The sequence below is a fragment of the Fundulus heteroclitus genome, chromosome 21, assembly GCF_011125445.2.
Source record: "Fundulus heteroclitus isolate FHET01 chromosome 21, MU-UCD_Fhet_4.1, whole genome shotgun sequence".
Lineage (NCBI taxonomy): Eukaryota > Metazoa > Chordata > Actinopteri > Cyprinodontiformes > Fundulidae > Fundulus > Fundulus heteroclitus.
Window position 1 is genome coordinate 20727958 of NC_046381.1, and position 13338 is coordinate 20741295.

Here is a 13338-nt window from a genome sequence, read left to right on the forward strand (position 1 = left end):
ACCAGTACATACATATCCATAACCTACACCTAATTCATACCTTAGTCCTAAACAAAGAAAATGTCCTCACTTTCCATAAATGTCCTCACTTTACTGGTAAAATACAACAAATGAGTTCTCACTCAGCTGCAAGTACAAGTACACACACACACACACACACATATGTACACACTAACACACATATAAATATATGTATCTATCTTTATTTTAAGAAATAAAGAAATCTCAGCATGTCTGGTTGCACGTTTGCTCATGTGTCTTTCTGCATTTGTTCATTAATCCATGGACATTTCAGTAAGGCTAAGCAACTGGTCTTAAATGTGCTTTCAGCCACATACGCGCATTTGCATCCTCCTTTGATTTTCAGTGACTAAGATAACACTTGCAAGAACTCCTGCTCATACTGCGCACGCAACAAAAGGAAATAACCTGTACTCGTACACAGCAGGACCATAAAGCTTTCTAGACGTCAAACTTTATAACAGCAGTGCTGTCAATGTGGTTTATACTACACTATATTACTGTAGCCTATGACTATTACTTGCACTGTAACCCCTGACAGTAACTGTATCGATCCCTGCTTTTTCACACAATGGTAAAGAGTTTTTCTTTTTTCTCTGCACTAAACTCTTAAAATTTCTTAAAGTTCATAAATGCTACACCTCAGAATCTGACAAAAAAAATACAACTTCTTGGATCAACCATTACAACCATTAAATAAGAACTTGTATCTTAAATATTATATATATATATATATATATATATATATATATATATATATATATATATATATATATATATATATATATCCTATTTAATATTTTGCTGACCTTATTCATGGGAATTAATAACTGAGAGGAGTACCTGCATTGTTCAGTTTGTACACAAGAATTTTTCCTCCTCAGTCATGTTGACACTGAGGTATGCTCGAAAATGCTTGAAACCTTGTGGCTTCAAACATTTCCCTTCAAGCTGACATCCCTGCAAAAGTCATTGTTTTCATTGTTCGTTTCTTTGTTTTGATAACAGCCTGTTGTCAGCTCTTGTATGGTCCCAGTCTAACAGTGTGTTTGATGGCACTCCCCTTGCTGAAACAGTGATTGGCCAGCCCTCCTGTAAAAGGGAAGTTGGTCACTTATCAGTGACATTCCAGTTTCGAAACTTGCCGTAAGAGGAAACACTCCCAGTCCCGTTCCATTCAGCGGGGGACAATCTTGTGTCTAAGCTGTGGTGGTTCAAGGGACGTGCATTTTTTTGTGTGACAGGACCGACAACTAGACGGACTGGGTAACATGGATCACTACGTTCCTCAGATAGGAGAACAGAAATGAAATCATCTGAGGCTCAAGCTGAAGAGGTCTGACAGCTTTTTTCTATGAGGACTGTTTGAAGGCGCTTGAGTTGGCCTGCTGAGGACTCAGCACCATCAAATACATACCAGCAGAGGGCGAACTCGGACAACATAACGGTTTTTTTAAAGGTTTGCCGCTGCATTATTATTGCTGTCGCTTTGAGTTAGTATTTTTTCACTTTTATTCCCAGTGTAGGTTTTTTTTTTTTTTTTTTTTTTTAGTAATCAAGTAATTGTTCTCATGTGATTATTTTTTTTTTTTTTGCATCTGACGACATTTTGAGGCAAACTTCACTTTAGGGAAGTGAATGCAATTTGCTCTAATAGTTTTATGTCCAGTAATATTCATGATGATCATCATCAAACTGAACCGCTAATTAGATTTTACCTTAGAAAAAAAAAATTGTACAATGAGTTTATCTTTAAAACTCTATTGTTAATGCACGCAGGCATGAAGTCAAACCTGATCTGCCGGGTTAAACAAGGAAGTTGATGACAGGAAAAAAAAAAAGAAACAGATCTGGTTACTCGTATATTTAGGTAAGGGTTTGACTTGCGTACAGAGATACAGGAAGGAGAGCTGTGAAACGTCAGTTTTGCATGCAACCGCTGAACGTCGAGGAGTTTAACAATGCTGAAAAAACTCTTGGCCTTTTTGTCACTTTTCGCCTTCCTCAGCCTTCTGTTTTACGCTGTAGTTTTATTCTATGGCAAGAACACTCATTACAGCGTGGTCACTGCTCCTCGCGCGGTGGAAAATAGAAACAGATCGTTCTTCTGGAAGTCACCGCAGGAGTCACAGGTGACCGAACTAAGTCATACAAAGGAAGCGATGCCAACCACTCCACGCAGTAAGATTTTGGAGCCATGTCCTGAGACTCCACCAAATCTTGTGGGTCCTCTCCACGTGGAGTTTAATTCTCAGCGAACGTTAGAGGAGGTCAAAGAGCAGGTTGGCTCTCCTCTTCTGGTGGGAGGACGGTACAAGCCGCATGACTGTATCTCCCAACACAAGGTAAGAAAAACTCTGAACGCTTGAAAAAAAAGCAAACGGCTAAAAATGTCTTGTTCTAAGCTATTTCATTTTGAAAATACTGAGTTACCTTATACTGTAAGAATGCTTGTATTTCCATATGTAGGTGAAGCACTTTGAGAAAACCTGTTTATCAGAGTGCTTTGCCTAAGTACAACCGGGAGCGTTTTACTGATGAGACGTGTTAGTTAAAGTCTGATCCAATTTCTCTATGTCGTGTCCTCTGGGAGTTCTTTGGGTTATCCTGTTTCCCTGTAAACATACACAGGTTTTACCTGCTTGTTTGGTGTTTTGAGTTTCTGTCTCTTCCTAGTATACAGGCTTGTAAAAGTACTCATGCCCCTGAAACCTCTTCAAATTTCTTGACGTTACATCCACACACTTTAATGTTTTTACTGGGATTTCGTCTGATAGACCGACACTAAGTACACGTGATTGTGGGGCTGGAGGGAAAATAAGACGTAGCTCTCCTTTTTAAATAAATGAAAACCTAAAAACTGTGGCCTTTAGATGTATTCAGCAGTCCTGGCTGTTATACCCAGAAATAGAAACCATTGCATCACAAAAGTCAAGGAACAGGTCAAGGAGGAAGTTGAAGACAATTAAAGCAAGGTTAACTTACAAAACGTTGCATAATGTTGGGAGAAAAGTCCTCAGCGAAACATCCCAGAGGCCCATGCACTGCAAAAACGGAACTAAAAATAAGTAAAATGTTCTTAAAATTTGTTTATTTTTCCTTGATTTGAGCAGGTAAAACAGATGATCAGCCAATCGAATAAGATTTTTGCTCTTAAAATAGGAACAACTCATCTCCATCATCTTATTTCAAGTGCAGTAGATCTAATTATCTTATTTTAGGGGTCAAAATACTCGTTCCAATGGCAGATAATCTTATTTACCTGCTCAAATCTAGGACAAAAACATTAATTTTAAGAACATTTTACTTATTTTTAGATCCGTTTTTGCAGTGTGGTAACTCTGGAAGGGCTGAAGAGAAAAAATGCTAAGGTGGGACAGTTTGTCAACAGGTCAGCTATTTGTCATTCATTTTACAAATCTGGAATTAGACTTAAGACTGGCAAAAAGAAACCTAATGAGGAAAGGAAGTGATCAAAAGTTCAATGTGCAGTTAGCCGCAAGCCACGTAGGGGGGCACAGCAGACATGTAAAGGTAATGGCTCGGGTCAGAAGAGACCACCCACAGTGAAACACGCTACTGGCAGCACCGTGCTGAGGGGATGCTTTTCTTCATTAGGGACAGACAAGATGGGCAAAGTTTACGGGCAGATGGAGGGATCAAATGCAGGAATATTATGGAGGAAAAAGGCACAAAAGGCTTGAAACTGGGGCTTGGGTTCACCTTTCAGCATGAAAACTGATGCTAAACACACAGCCATAGCTGAAATGGGAAGGTTCTGATCAAAGCATATCGAAGTGTTAAAAAATCCCAGTCAAACCTAAAGCCAGTGGGAATCTGTATTAAAACTGTACAACTTTGAAATGTTTGTTTTTTTTATCTCCAATTCTCTTTCTGCTTCTATGTGTTGGTAAATCCCATTAAAGATTGCAGTTGTAACGTGACAAAATGTGAAAATGTATCAGGGGTATGAATAGCTTGACAAGGCATCGTATAAGGGAAGTAAAAGGGAAACATGGAGATCATACGAAAAACTTGAAATGCACAAGCTCAATTACAGAAGTAAAATAATTGAATGTTTTTTGTTGTTGTTGTTTTTGTGCCTCATTCCACAAAAGTGGAGAAATTGACTACCTACGGAGAAAAAGCAAAACTTCTGTTTCCTTAAGTAGAAAATGACTGGACCACTTTTTGTTTTGGCTCTCATCCATGGGATTCCTCCGTTCTCAACATTGTTGAGAAATGGATTTCTATGGCACTATGGCATACATTTCGGGTCGAAAAACTGAACAACAGAGATAGAATCCTGGTAGTATATCATCAACACAGCGTCAGACCTAAAGGGCTAAGCTGGGGATGCGACAAAACTATAAGTGTGTTGTTACAAAAGGACTCATACAACAACATTGCAAGTGTGCAATTTTTTTAAACTTTTGAAGTGAAGCTCCCATTTGTAACAAGTTAAAATTTCAGTGATCAGGAAGAAAAACGTTTTGTGTAACTAAAAATCTTTATTTATCAGTGGAGACCCGTTCAAAGGTATCTCTGAAATCCCCATTTTGTTGTAACAACCATGAGGGTATGTATTTCCAAAATATACTGAAAATGAGTCATTACATTTATGATTTTTTGTTTTTGTTTTTAAGGTGGCCATCATCATCCCATTCCGAAATCGACATGAGCACCTGACGCACTGGCTTCATTACATGCATCCAATCCTGATCCGACAGCAGCTGGACTACGGGGTGTACGTCATCAACCAGGATGGGGAGGGAGTTTTCAACCGAGCTAAACTGATGAATGTGGGATACATAGAAGCGCAGAAGCAGTACGACTATGACTGCTTCGTCTTCTCCGACGTTGACCTGGTGCCCCTCGATGACCGGAACCTCTACAGGTGCTTTGACAGTCCCAGGCATTTGGCCGTGGCCATGGACAAGTTCAACTTCCATCTACCCTACAAGACCTACTTCGGCGGGGTCTCCTCGATGTCGAAGCAGCAGTTCCTGAAAATAAATGGCTGCCCAAACACTTACTGGGGCTGGGGCGGCGAGGACGACGACATTTACAGGCGGATCGTCTTCCACGGCATGTCCGTTTCTCGACCAGATGGCGTGACTGGGAAGTATAAGATGGTCAGGCATCAAAGAGACAAACACAACGAGCCGAATCCTAAGAATCCAGACAAACTTAAAAAAACTCAGCAGACCATGGACAAGGATGGACTAAATAGCCTTAGTTACAAAGTCGTGGAGGTCGTAAAGGATGTATTGTTTACTTTTATTACCGTGGATATTGAAGCTCCGGAGAGTTGAAGGAGGGTGTAAGACACGGATCACACGAGTGACTGTAGTTTCTGGTTCATTGGGAGATCTTTATTGATGGCAAAGCTGGTGTGTTTGATGGCATTTAAACAGCCTTGATTGGCTGGCCAATTTTTGAGAAGGGGTATGTGTGAGAACCATCTACGTATGCATGAACAGGTCCAGGTTGGCCATAAAGTGAATGTTAACTTTGTGACTACTATAGTAAAAAAAAAAAAAATCTTAATAGACTTCAGATTGAGCTATTTTTCTATTATTATTTATAGAAAGAGTTTGGAGTGACAAGTAAAAAATAAGCCAAGATATTTTACATTTTGTATTTGTCTGTCAAGTTCCTCAGTTTGTGCAATGATTAAACTTAGTTGTCTATGAGATGCCTGTAGTGAAATGAGACCAAGTAGAAATAAGCCCTTATTTGTAACTATGTGCTTTAATTTATATTACAAATACAAATTACTATTTAATAGCAGCTTTATTTTACCTTTTTGTTGTCCTATGTTGTAGTTTAATGATTGAGGATTCTATGTAAGTTAAAACTATTCCCCATAACAGGTCGGATGAATCATTGGAAATTCCCCTGGCATCAGTTACAGGTATCTCTTATGACCAGGTGACTTGAATTTGAAAGTTATATTACCTGCTGAAGGCAGCATGGCTGCAAGAAAAATTGTGTTTAGGTCTCCAGTGACAGAAGTGACTGCAGTAATCTTGAAGGATTAGTTTGCGACTCTTCAAGCGGGGTTCTGTACAGATAATAGTTCCCTTACCGGCAGCAAGGTCACCACGAGCTTCAGCGGTATTTACTTGTATCCTGTATAGCTGTGTGGGGGGGGGGGGAAATGTAGGATGTAGAGAACAAAGCATAGGTTTCTGGGCAATTTGGCAATGAAGACACTTGCAAACAGTGTGTGAAGCGGAACGGTGCACAGGAATGGCCAGATGGGATTTTTAAGAGCCAGAACAGGCAGTGCCGGCAAAACGGCTGCCAAGAATGATTGGAAGGCAAAAAGATTTACAGTGAGTCCAGCCAAACCAGTAAGCTGCATGATCCATCCACATGACGGCTTCAGATCGTTTTCATGTTACTCCAAAAAAAAGTAAAAAACTCACTTCTGCAACCAGTTTTGTACAAATGATGTCATTTTTTCAGCCAATCTTTCGTTATATCTGCACTTATGTATGCTGTCAGTTCTCCCCATGTCATGTTTAATTATCGTCTGACCTGTTTTGGTTGTGCAAACCATATTTTCTAAATCAGTGACGTTCCCAAAAATTGCTTACATTCATATATTTGCTTTAGGTGCAGACAGAAAAATTCAAACATGTTGCCCACCAAGGCCATACTCTTAATGTCTTCTAAAGTTAATTGCTTTTGTTTGCTTTCAGATAAACTGATGTTTGAGGCCATCAGGCAGAGCTGGGTTTAGTTCAAATTTGTCACGTTTAAAAAAATAAAAAAACATCTTTAAGTCTAATGTTCCATGAAAATATTAGCTCCACTCATTTGAAGATGTTTGTGGAGAACACTGTACCTCCTGACAGATGCTGCTTTGTCTTGACAGATATATCACTAGAAAACTATTCTGGTTTAATTTTACTTCATTGCAAGAAGAAATAATAAAGTTTTTGAGCTTTTAAATATTCACAGTGCAAATTTTGGTTATGTTCATGGGTTGATGCGAGGATTGAGGCAAGTTTATTCACAGTTTTATTACTGGACAATTATTAGAATGTAAGAAGGCAATGTTTGTTTGTTTGTTTGTTTGTTTTATTTTTATTCGTCATGTGTGTTTCATCATCACAATTTACTTACTCTGGAAAGCACTTCAAATATTTCATTACCCTCTTCCCCCCAAAACAGCTTCAACTTTAATCAGAGCTTTAGTATCAAGCTACTTCAGATAAATCAATAAAATAATAATTTCCAATTACTCTGGCCATGTAGAAATATTGACATGCCAGGGCCAAATCAAAAAGTAATAAAACTGCAAATATAAGGTGTATGCTAGTTCTAGTTTATTGAAGGGCATCAGAATAAAACGGTTTGAAGTTTGAGAACTAATTTGTGTTAAAGTTTTGACTGTTCAAGATGCAAATGATCCATCCATATCCATCCATGCACAGATAGGACATGCAAACTGCAGAAAGTTTAGGATTTGAACCCAGGATCTTATTGCTGCAAGTCAACAGTGCTACCAACTGTGCCAATATGCAATCTTTTGCAAATTAGTCAACATGAATACCAAGGCTTCACCAAAAGTTTCACTTACTATAAATGTAATAAACATATAGTTCATAAGTCATTAACTTATCAGTTACTATTATAGAGCATTAGCTTTCATCTTTTGACCTTTTTGGTTCTCACTAACCATCTTGTGATTTATAATCTAATTTTACTTTGCAAACTCAAATTTAATCTAATCAGACATTTCCTGCTTTATTCTTTCAGCAACATTTGAGTTTCTTATATTAAGGAAACACGTGCTCGCTGTATTCCGCACTGACAGCCATGTGACTATTAAATGACTCTTTCAAAAGACACTAAAATCATTGTTCAAACGCTAAAAAGTCCCATCAGAGGGACAAACACATAAATTAGATTTACATGTTCTGCAAACACAGCCTGCTTGCTTATCTTGTTTATTTGTAGAGTATCAGACCTGTTCAATCACTGAGTCAAATACTGGTTTGCTGATAAATTACCCACAAAGGGGAAGTCTGATGGAGTAATGCTTTGTGAGGAACGCTCAAGCATAAGAAGTTAAATAGGAGCAGGCAATCTCTACAAAATGAGGAAGCTTGTGAAATCCATTCAATTTAATGTGACACACAGGCACTAAAAGACAAATTAAACTAAAGCGGTGCTTCTCTTTTTTTTATCTGAAAAGCTTCATTTCATGGTTTTTAATTTTTGGTTTTGTTTCTCAGTTTTTATACCCTGAGAATCAGGCTCAGGAGCAAATCTTTGCTGATGTGCGTACACTGGGAAAAGCAGCCGCATTTGAACGCATCTATCACCACGTGATTCAGAGTCAGTGGATTTATACCAGCGCTTTTTCTGCACCAGTTCCACTCCAATCCTTTCCCTCGCCCTCTGTGTCGACGAGGACCCCACCCCCATTCCGTCACCCCCTTTTCCTTCCACCCACCATCCACGTCCCCATCTTCCTATCCTCCTTCCTGCCCAGCCCCCTCTTCTCATTGGTTGACCTAGTGGAGTTGCCATGGGAACGACTGCTGAGAGGCTGCCATGCAGAGTGTGGGGTGCTGCGTTTGAATGGTGCTCCATCATGCACTGGCAGCCACATGTTTATTGAGGTCAGGAAACCCTACTTGTCATGACGACGTCGCTTTTTGAAAGACATGAAAACGGCCCGCTTACTGTAAACGTCTGCTCCCCTCTTCGAGAGGATGTGTGCACGTGCGACAAATGATTCGAAAGTTTTTAATCATCCTATCTCGCGTTTGCTTTTTCGCACCCCTCTTTGAAGATCGATCGACACAGACGGCAAACGGAAGATGACAAAGTGCCGAAACCAAACCAAAAGCTGCTGCGGCGCGGTTTTGCTTTGTGCAAACTCGAATCAGGTCTTTGCAGCTTTCTAGCGTGGATATCTTTGTTTTTCATGAATTTGTTCATCACTTGAGTTGTGTGAGATGCATGACATCATTTATTAGCTAAGAACGGTTTTTAAATTATTTATCAAAACCGGCCCCTGTTATCAGTGTTGCATGCACCTTTGAGAACACCTGGGTTGAATTTTCACACCGTTTCATATTTATCTTTATTAAAAACGAGTCTTCTCTGTTTTGGTACAGGCTTCCCCTCTCCTTTCTGTTTATGCTGTACTACAGAGCTATTTTTCTAATAGTTGCCGTTTGTTGCAGAGATATTCTAAAGGATCAGGAAGATTTTGATTTTCAAACGTATCAGTCAGGAGAGTTCAGAACTAAATCCGTCAGAAATCTGTTTGGACACATAAAGAAGGCTTTAGAGCAGAGATGCCCTGCGAATTTGCGTGAGAGAGTGGGTAAATCCTTCCAAGTCACAATGTTTGACGCTGATAGACTCCTACCAAAGAAGACGGATTGCTGATGGACTCAAAACGTGCTTCTACAAAGTATCTTCTAACATATTTGTTTGTTTTATTGGGTAATTTGTATAGGATATATGTCACATTTTTGTTTTGAAATGATTTGACATGGCCTGACGTGTTGTTTTTTTTTTTTTTTTTTTTTTTACATCACATGGACCAGACCCATTACACAAAGACAAACAAATAGAACTCTGAATTAAATCGTCAGGCTAGAATTTACAGTACGACAGAAACATTGGACGATTAAAGCCAGAAACGACCTTCCACCTATAACGGGTATGCTGTGCACAGGGCAGAATATGTAGATAATCATATTGAAAAATACAGAATTATCTGTGAAAATAAAACTGAGAGTGGACATGACATTGTGCAGTACCTTTGTTCCAAACCGTAAATGCTCAGGAAACGTTCTGTTTATTAAATATACCGGTGGATCTCATGAAATTAGAAGGCAATGAAAAAGCTGATTTATTTTTGGTTATGGCCTTCAGAAAGACAGATGATTTGACAGTTGTCCAGCAAACAACCTCCGACACCCTCCACAAGAAGGGTAAGTCACAAACGGCCATGGCTGACTAGACTATTAAAGTTGAGTGAGCGGAAAAGAGGTGTTAGAAAACAGTGCACAAGAAATTAGGTCTGATCACAACCTTGGGTGGATTGTGCATCAAAGACCATTGAAGAGCATTCAATAGGCTGTCTGATACCTGGTTCAACGACTTGTTAACAAACTTTCCCAACCTTAGCCCCATTGAGAAGCTGTTGTCAAGAATAGGAGAGTCATCATACCCAGCAATGCAGATGAGCTAAAAGCCTCTGTTGAAGCAACCTCAGCAAAGCCACAGGCTGGTTGCTTGCATGCCACACGCTGCAGCAGTAATTCATGCAGAAGTCGCCTTTACCTAGGGTTGGGTGCAAATACTTTTTACTTGGCCGACATTTCAGTATCAGAAACCCTTTTTTATTTGTCTTATGTAATACAGTAATTCGCTGAGAGCCAAATCTTTGGGTTTCTATTAGCTGTAAATCATAAAAAAATCAAGAGAGATAAAACTCTTGAAATACATCAAACTGTGTGTAATGAGTCTGTATTTTAGTTTCACTTTTAGAATCGGATTTCTGAAAAAAAATTCATCTCTAGACAATATTCTGACTTACTATGCGCCTGTGTTTCATTCAGCAACATGCAGATTTAGCTGAGTTTATAAAAGCACAGGAGAAACCAAGCCTTTACACTGGGCAACATTAAATTACACACAGGACAAGGAGCACTCAGGTTCCTCACATGCTCCGTGCCCACCAAAGCGCCACATCCTCAGTCCACAACAGAGTCTAAACTGAAACATAATATGCGCCTCGTCAAGTAGGTTGTGGATCTCCTGGTTTCTGGAGCTCCCGGGCGGGGCTGACTGATACTGTGGCTTGATCGGGTTACCGCAACACTGAAGAGGTCAACTTTCAACCAGCACTAAAGAAAATAGCCTGCTCTTCTATTTTAATTGAACAACGCTCCTATTTTTTCCCACGTAAGGAAGACCTTTTTTTTTTTGTTCCTTATTAATGACATTTAACAGAACAAAGTGACAGATTTGACTGTTTTACACCCGAGTTTTCTTTGCATCCGCAGCCATCAGTCTGGCCTTCTGCTCAATCAAAGTCGCAAAAGTTTCTCGAGCTTCATTTGAGAGTGCCGTTTTGGTTTGGGTCTCACCGTGACGCCTCGTCCAAGACTCTTGGTCATTCATTCGAGCACGAGGCCTTGCAGGTCAGCACAAAACTGAAAATCTCTCTTTGAGCACTTCCATTAGATTCATGCACTCAGTGCAAAACACTGAGAGCGAACGCCCTCATCGAGCAGATTAATGACAAGGCCAGCCGCCGCATATACGCGTGCATCAGCACGCACCCTTCTCGCTGTCAGCATCCCTGGCTTTGACAAAGCGGGCTGGTAGAAGTGAGTGTCTTACGTAAGGCTTTTATATAAATCTCAGCGTGCAAAACAAGAGAGAGAGAGAAGGGGGGAGCTGCTGCACCACTACAAAGACGACTTGCACTGCACCAAACCCTTCTCCACATGCATCTAGCCCCCCTTGTCCACTACATGCACACTAGTTATAGAAAATATCCACATTCTGTGAAACATTAAGATACTATATTTAATGGGGTTTAAGAACACAATTTGTAAATCTGCTTGCATCAGCTGTTTTTTTTTTTTTCTCTCGTATTGTCGTCTGACCCCATGTACCCTTTCAAACTAGAGAGCAAAAGGGGGACACAGGCTTTTATCAGTCGTTAGAAAATATTGACGTCCTAATGCTGTCATGCAAAGCTGACCTATTTTCAAATGTGACGCAGCAGCTTCATAAAAAGAAAGCCATTTTTTTTCTCCTCCCGACCGATCCTTACAACAGGAAAGGAAAGTCACAGGCAATTAACATTTTTATTTATTTATTTTCTAACAAGTAAATAGCACAAAATGATCACGTTCCAAAGAATTTGATGTAAATGTGGGTATTAAGAGTCAGGCGGCGATCTATTAGCGCAAAAAATCTGTTTAATTAATGAATAACAGTTGGTGGAACAGTGTGACGCAGTAAAAACAGAAAAAAAAACCCTGTCACAACACAAGGAAAACATAACGCGCCGTTTGTTGCCGCAATGCTCACACGAAATCCCTGATTTACGATGAGAAAGGAAGAAGGTTTCGAGTGACAATAAACACTTGGAACTGAATTTGGCAGAGGCACGGTTGCCTCAGGAGTGCATTTCCATCAGATCAAAGAAATAAGGACCGTACCATACAGGCTCGACTGAAACTCAGGCTCTGGCATGTGAAAACAGAATTAGACCAGAAGGATAAGTAATGTTTAACAGTCAGTTTACGTCTTAGCTGTCTATATTTGCTCTTGTTTAGCACTGATGTTCTGTGTACGCAATGTAGTTTTTATACTCTTGTAAATGATCTCAGAGAACCCTAAAAAATTTACTTAACAACTATCAGGGCTTCTTCTCTACTAAAACTGTTGCAAATCCACACTCTTAAGTAAAGGGAGATTTAAAGTTAACAAAAAGGATTAGGATAAATTAAAGGGAAAACAACACAGCAGGGGAGGATAATCTGTGAACTCACTTGATGTATTTGAGTTGAGGATTTTAGTTTCCTGGAGTTATCCTTACTTTAGTTAAACTATTCCAACTTGTATCAGGTGCCAGAAGTACCTAAATGAAATAAACAATTCCATTATTATTTAACCACTTCTTAGTTCAATAAAAAAAAATTTATAAACAATTTTCTCTGTAGGTAAATATCCCATTTATTTATTAAAAACACTAAAAGTCAAAATCCTTGGATAGGATTTTAAGTAATTAAAAAGTTGCATAATTCCTTCAAAATTCTTTCAATTATTTTATTGTTCATTAACTGAAATGCAATTATCAATGTGGCTCGTCAAAAAGACCTTAGCTTCTTATTTGTTAAACTGTGCTCGTCAGTCCAACTCAGTCAAAGGCCTTGATTTTATACATATATATATATATATATATATATATATATATATATATATATATATATATATATATATATATATATATATACATCCATTTTTTGACCTGCATAATCCCTCATGGGGTCGCAGGGGTTGCTGGTGCCTATCTCGAGCATTCACTAGGCGAGAGGCAGGGTACACCCTGGACAGGTATATATATATATATATATATATATATATATATATATATATATATATATATATATATTTATGTATATATGACAAATTATTTCATTTTTAATTTTTCTGTTGAATTGTGACACTTAAGGACTGCCATATATTCCAAGGACTAAAATAACAAGAATAACAACAAATGTTGATTACACTACATCCATGTCACCAAACTAAGTA

At 38.9% G+C, this 13338-nt stretch overlaps 1 protein-coding gene across 1 annotated transcript; it reads left to right on the forward strand.

Annotated features, from left to right (window-relative positions):
- Positions 1-1164: 1164 nt before the first annotated feature.
- On the forward strand, positions 1165-6176 carry LOC105927257 (beta-1,4-galactosyltransferase 1). The gene is made up of 2 exons (XM_021317189.2): positions 1165-2366; positions 4668-6176. Exons 1-2 carry the CDS (start codon positions 1983-1985, stop codon positions 5334-5336), a joined length of 1053 nt encoding a protein of 350 aa, XP_021172864.2. The 5' UTR covers positions 1165-1982; the 3' UTR covers positions 5337-6176.
- Positions 6177-13338: the final 7162 nt, after the last annotated feature.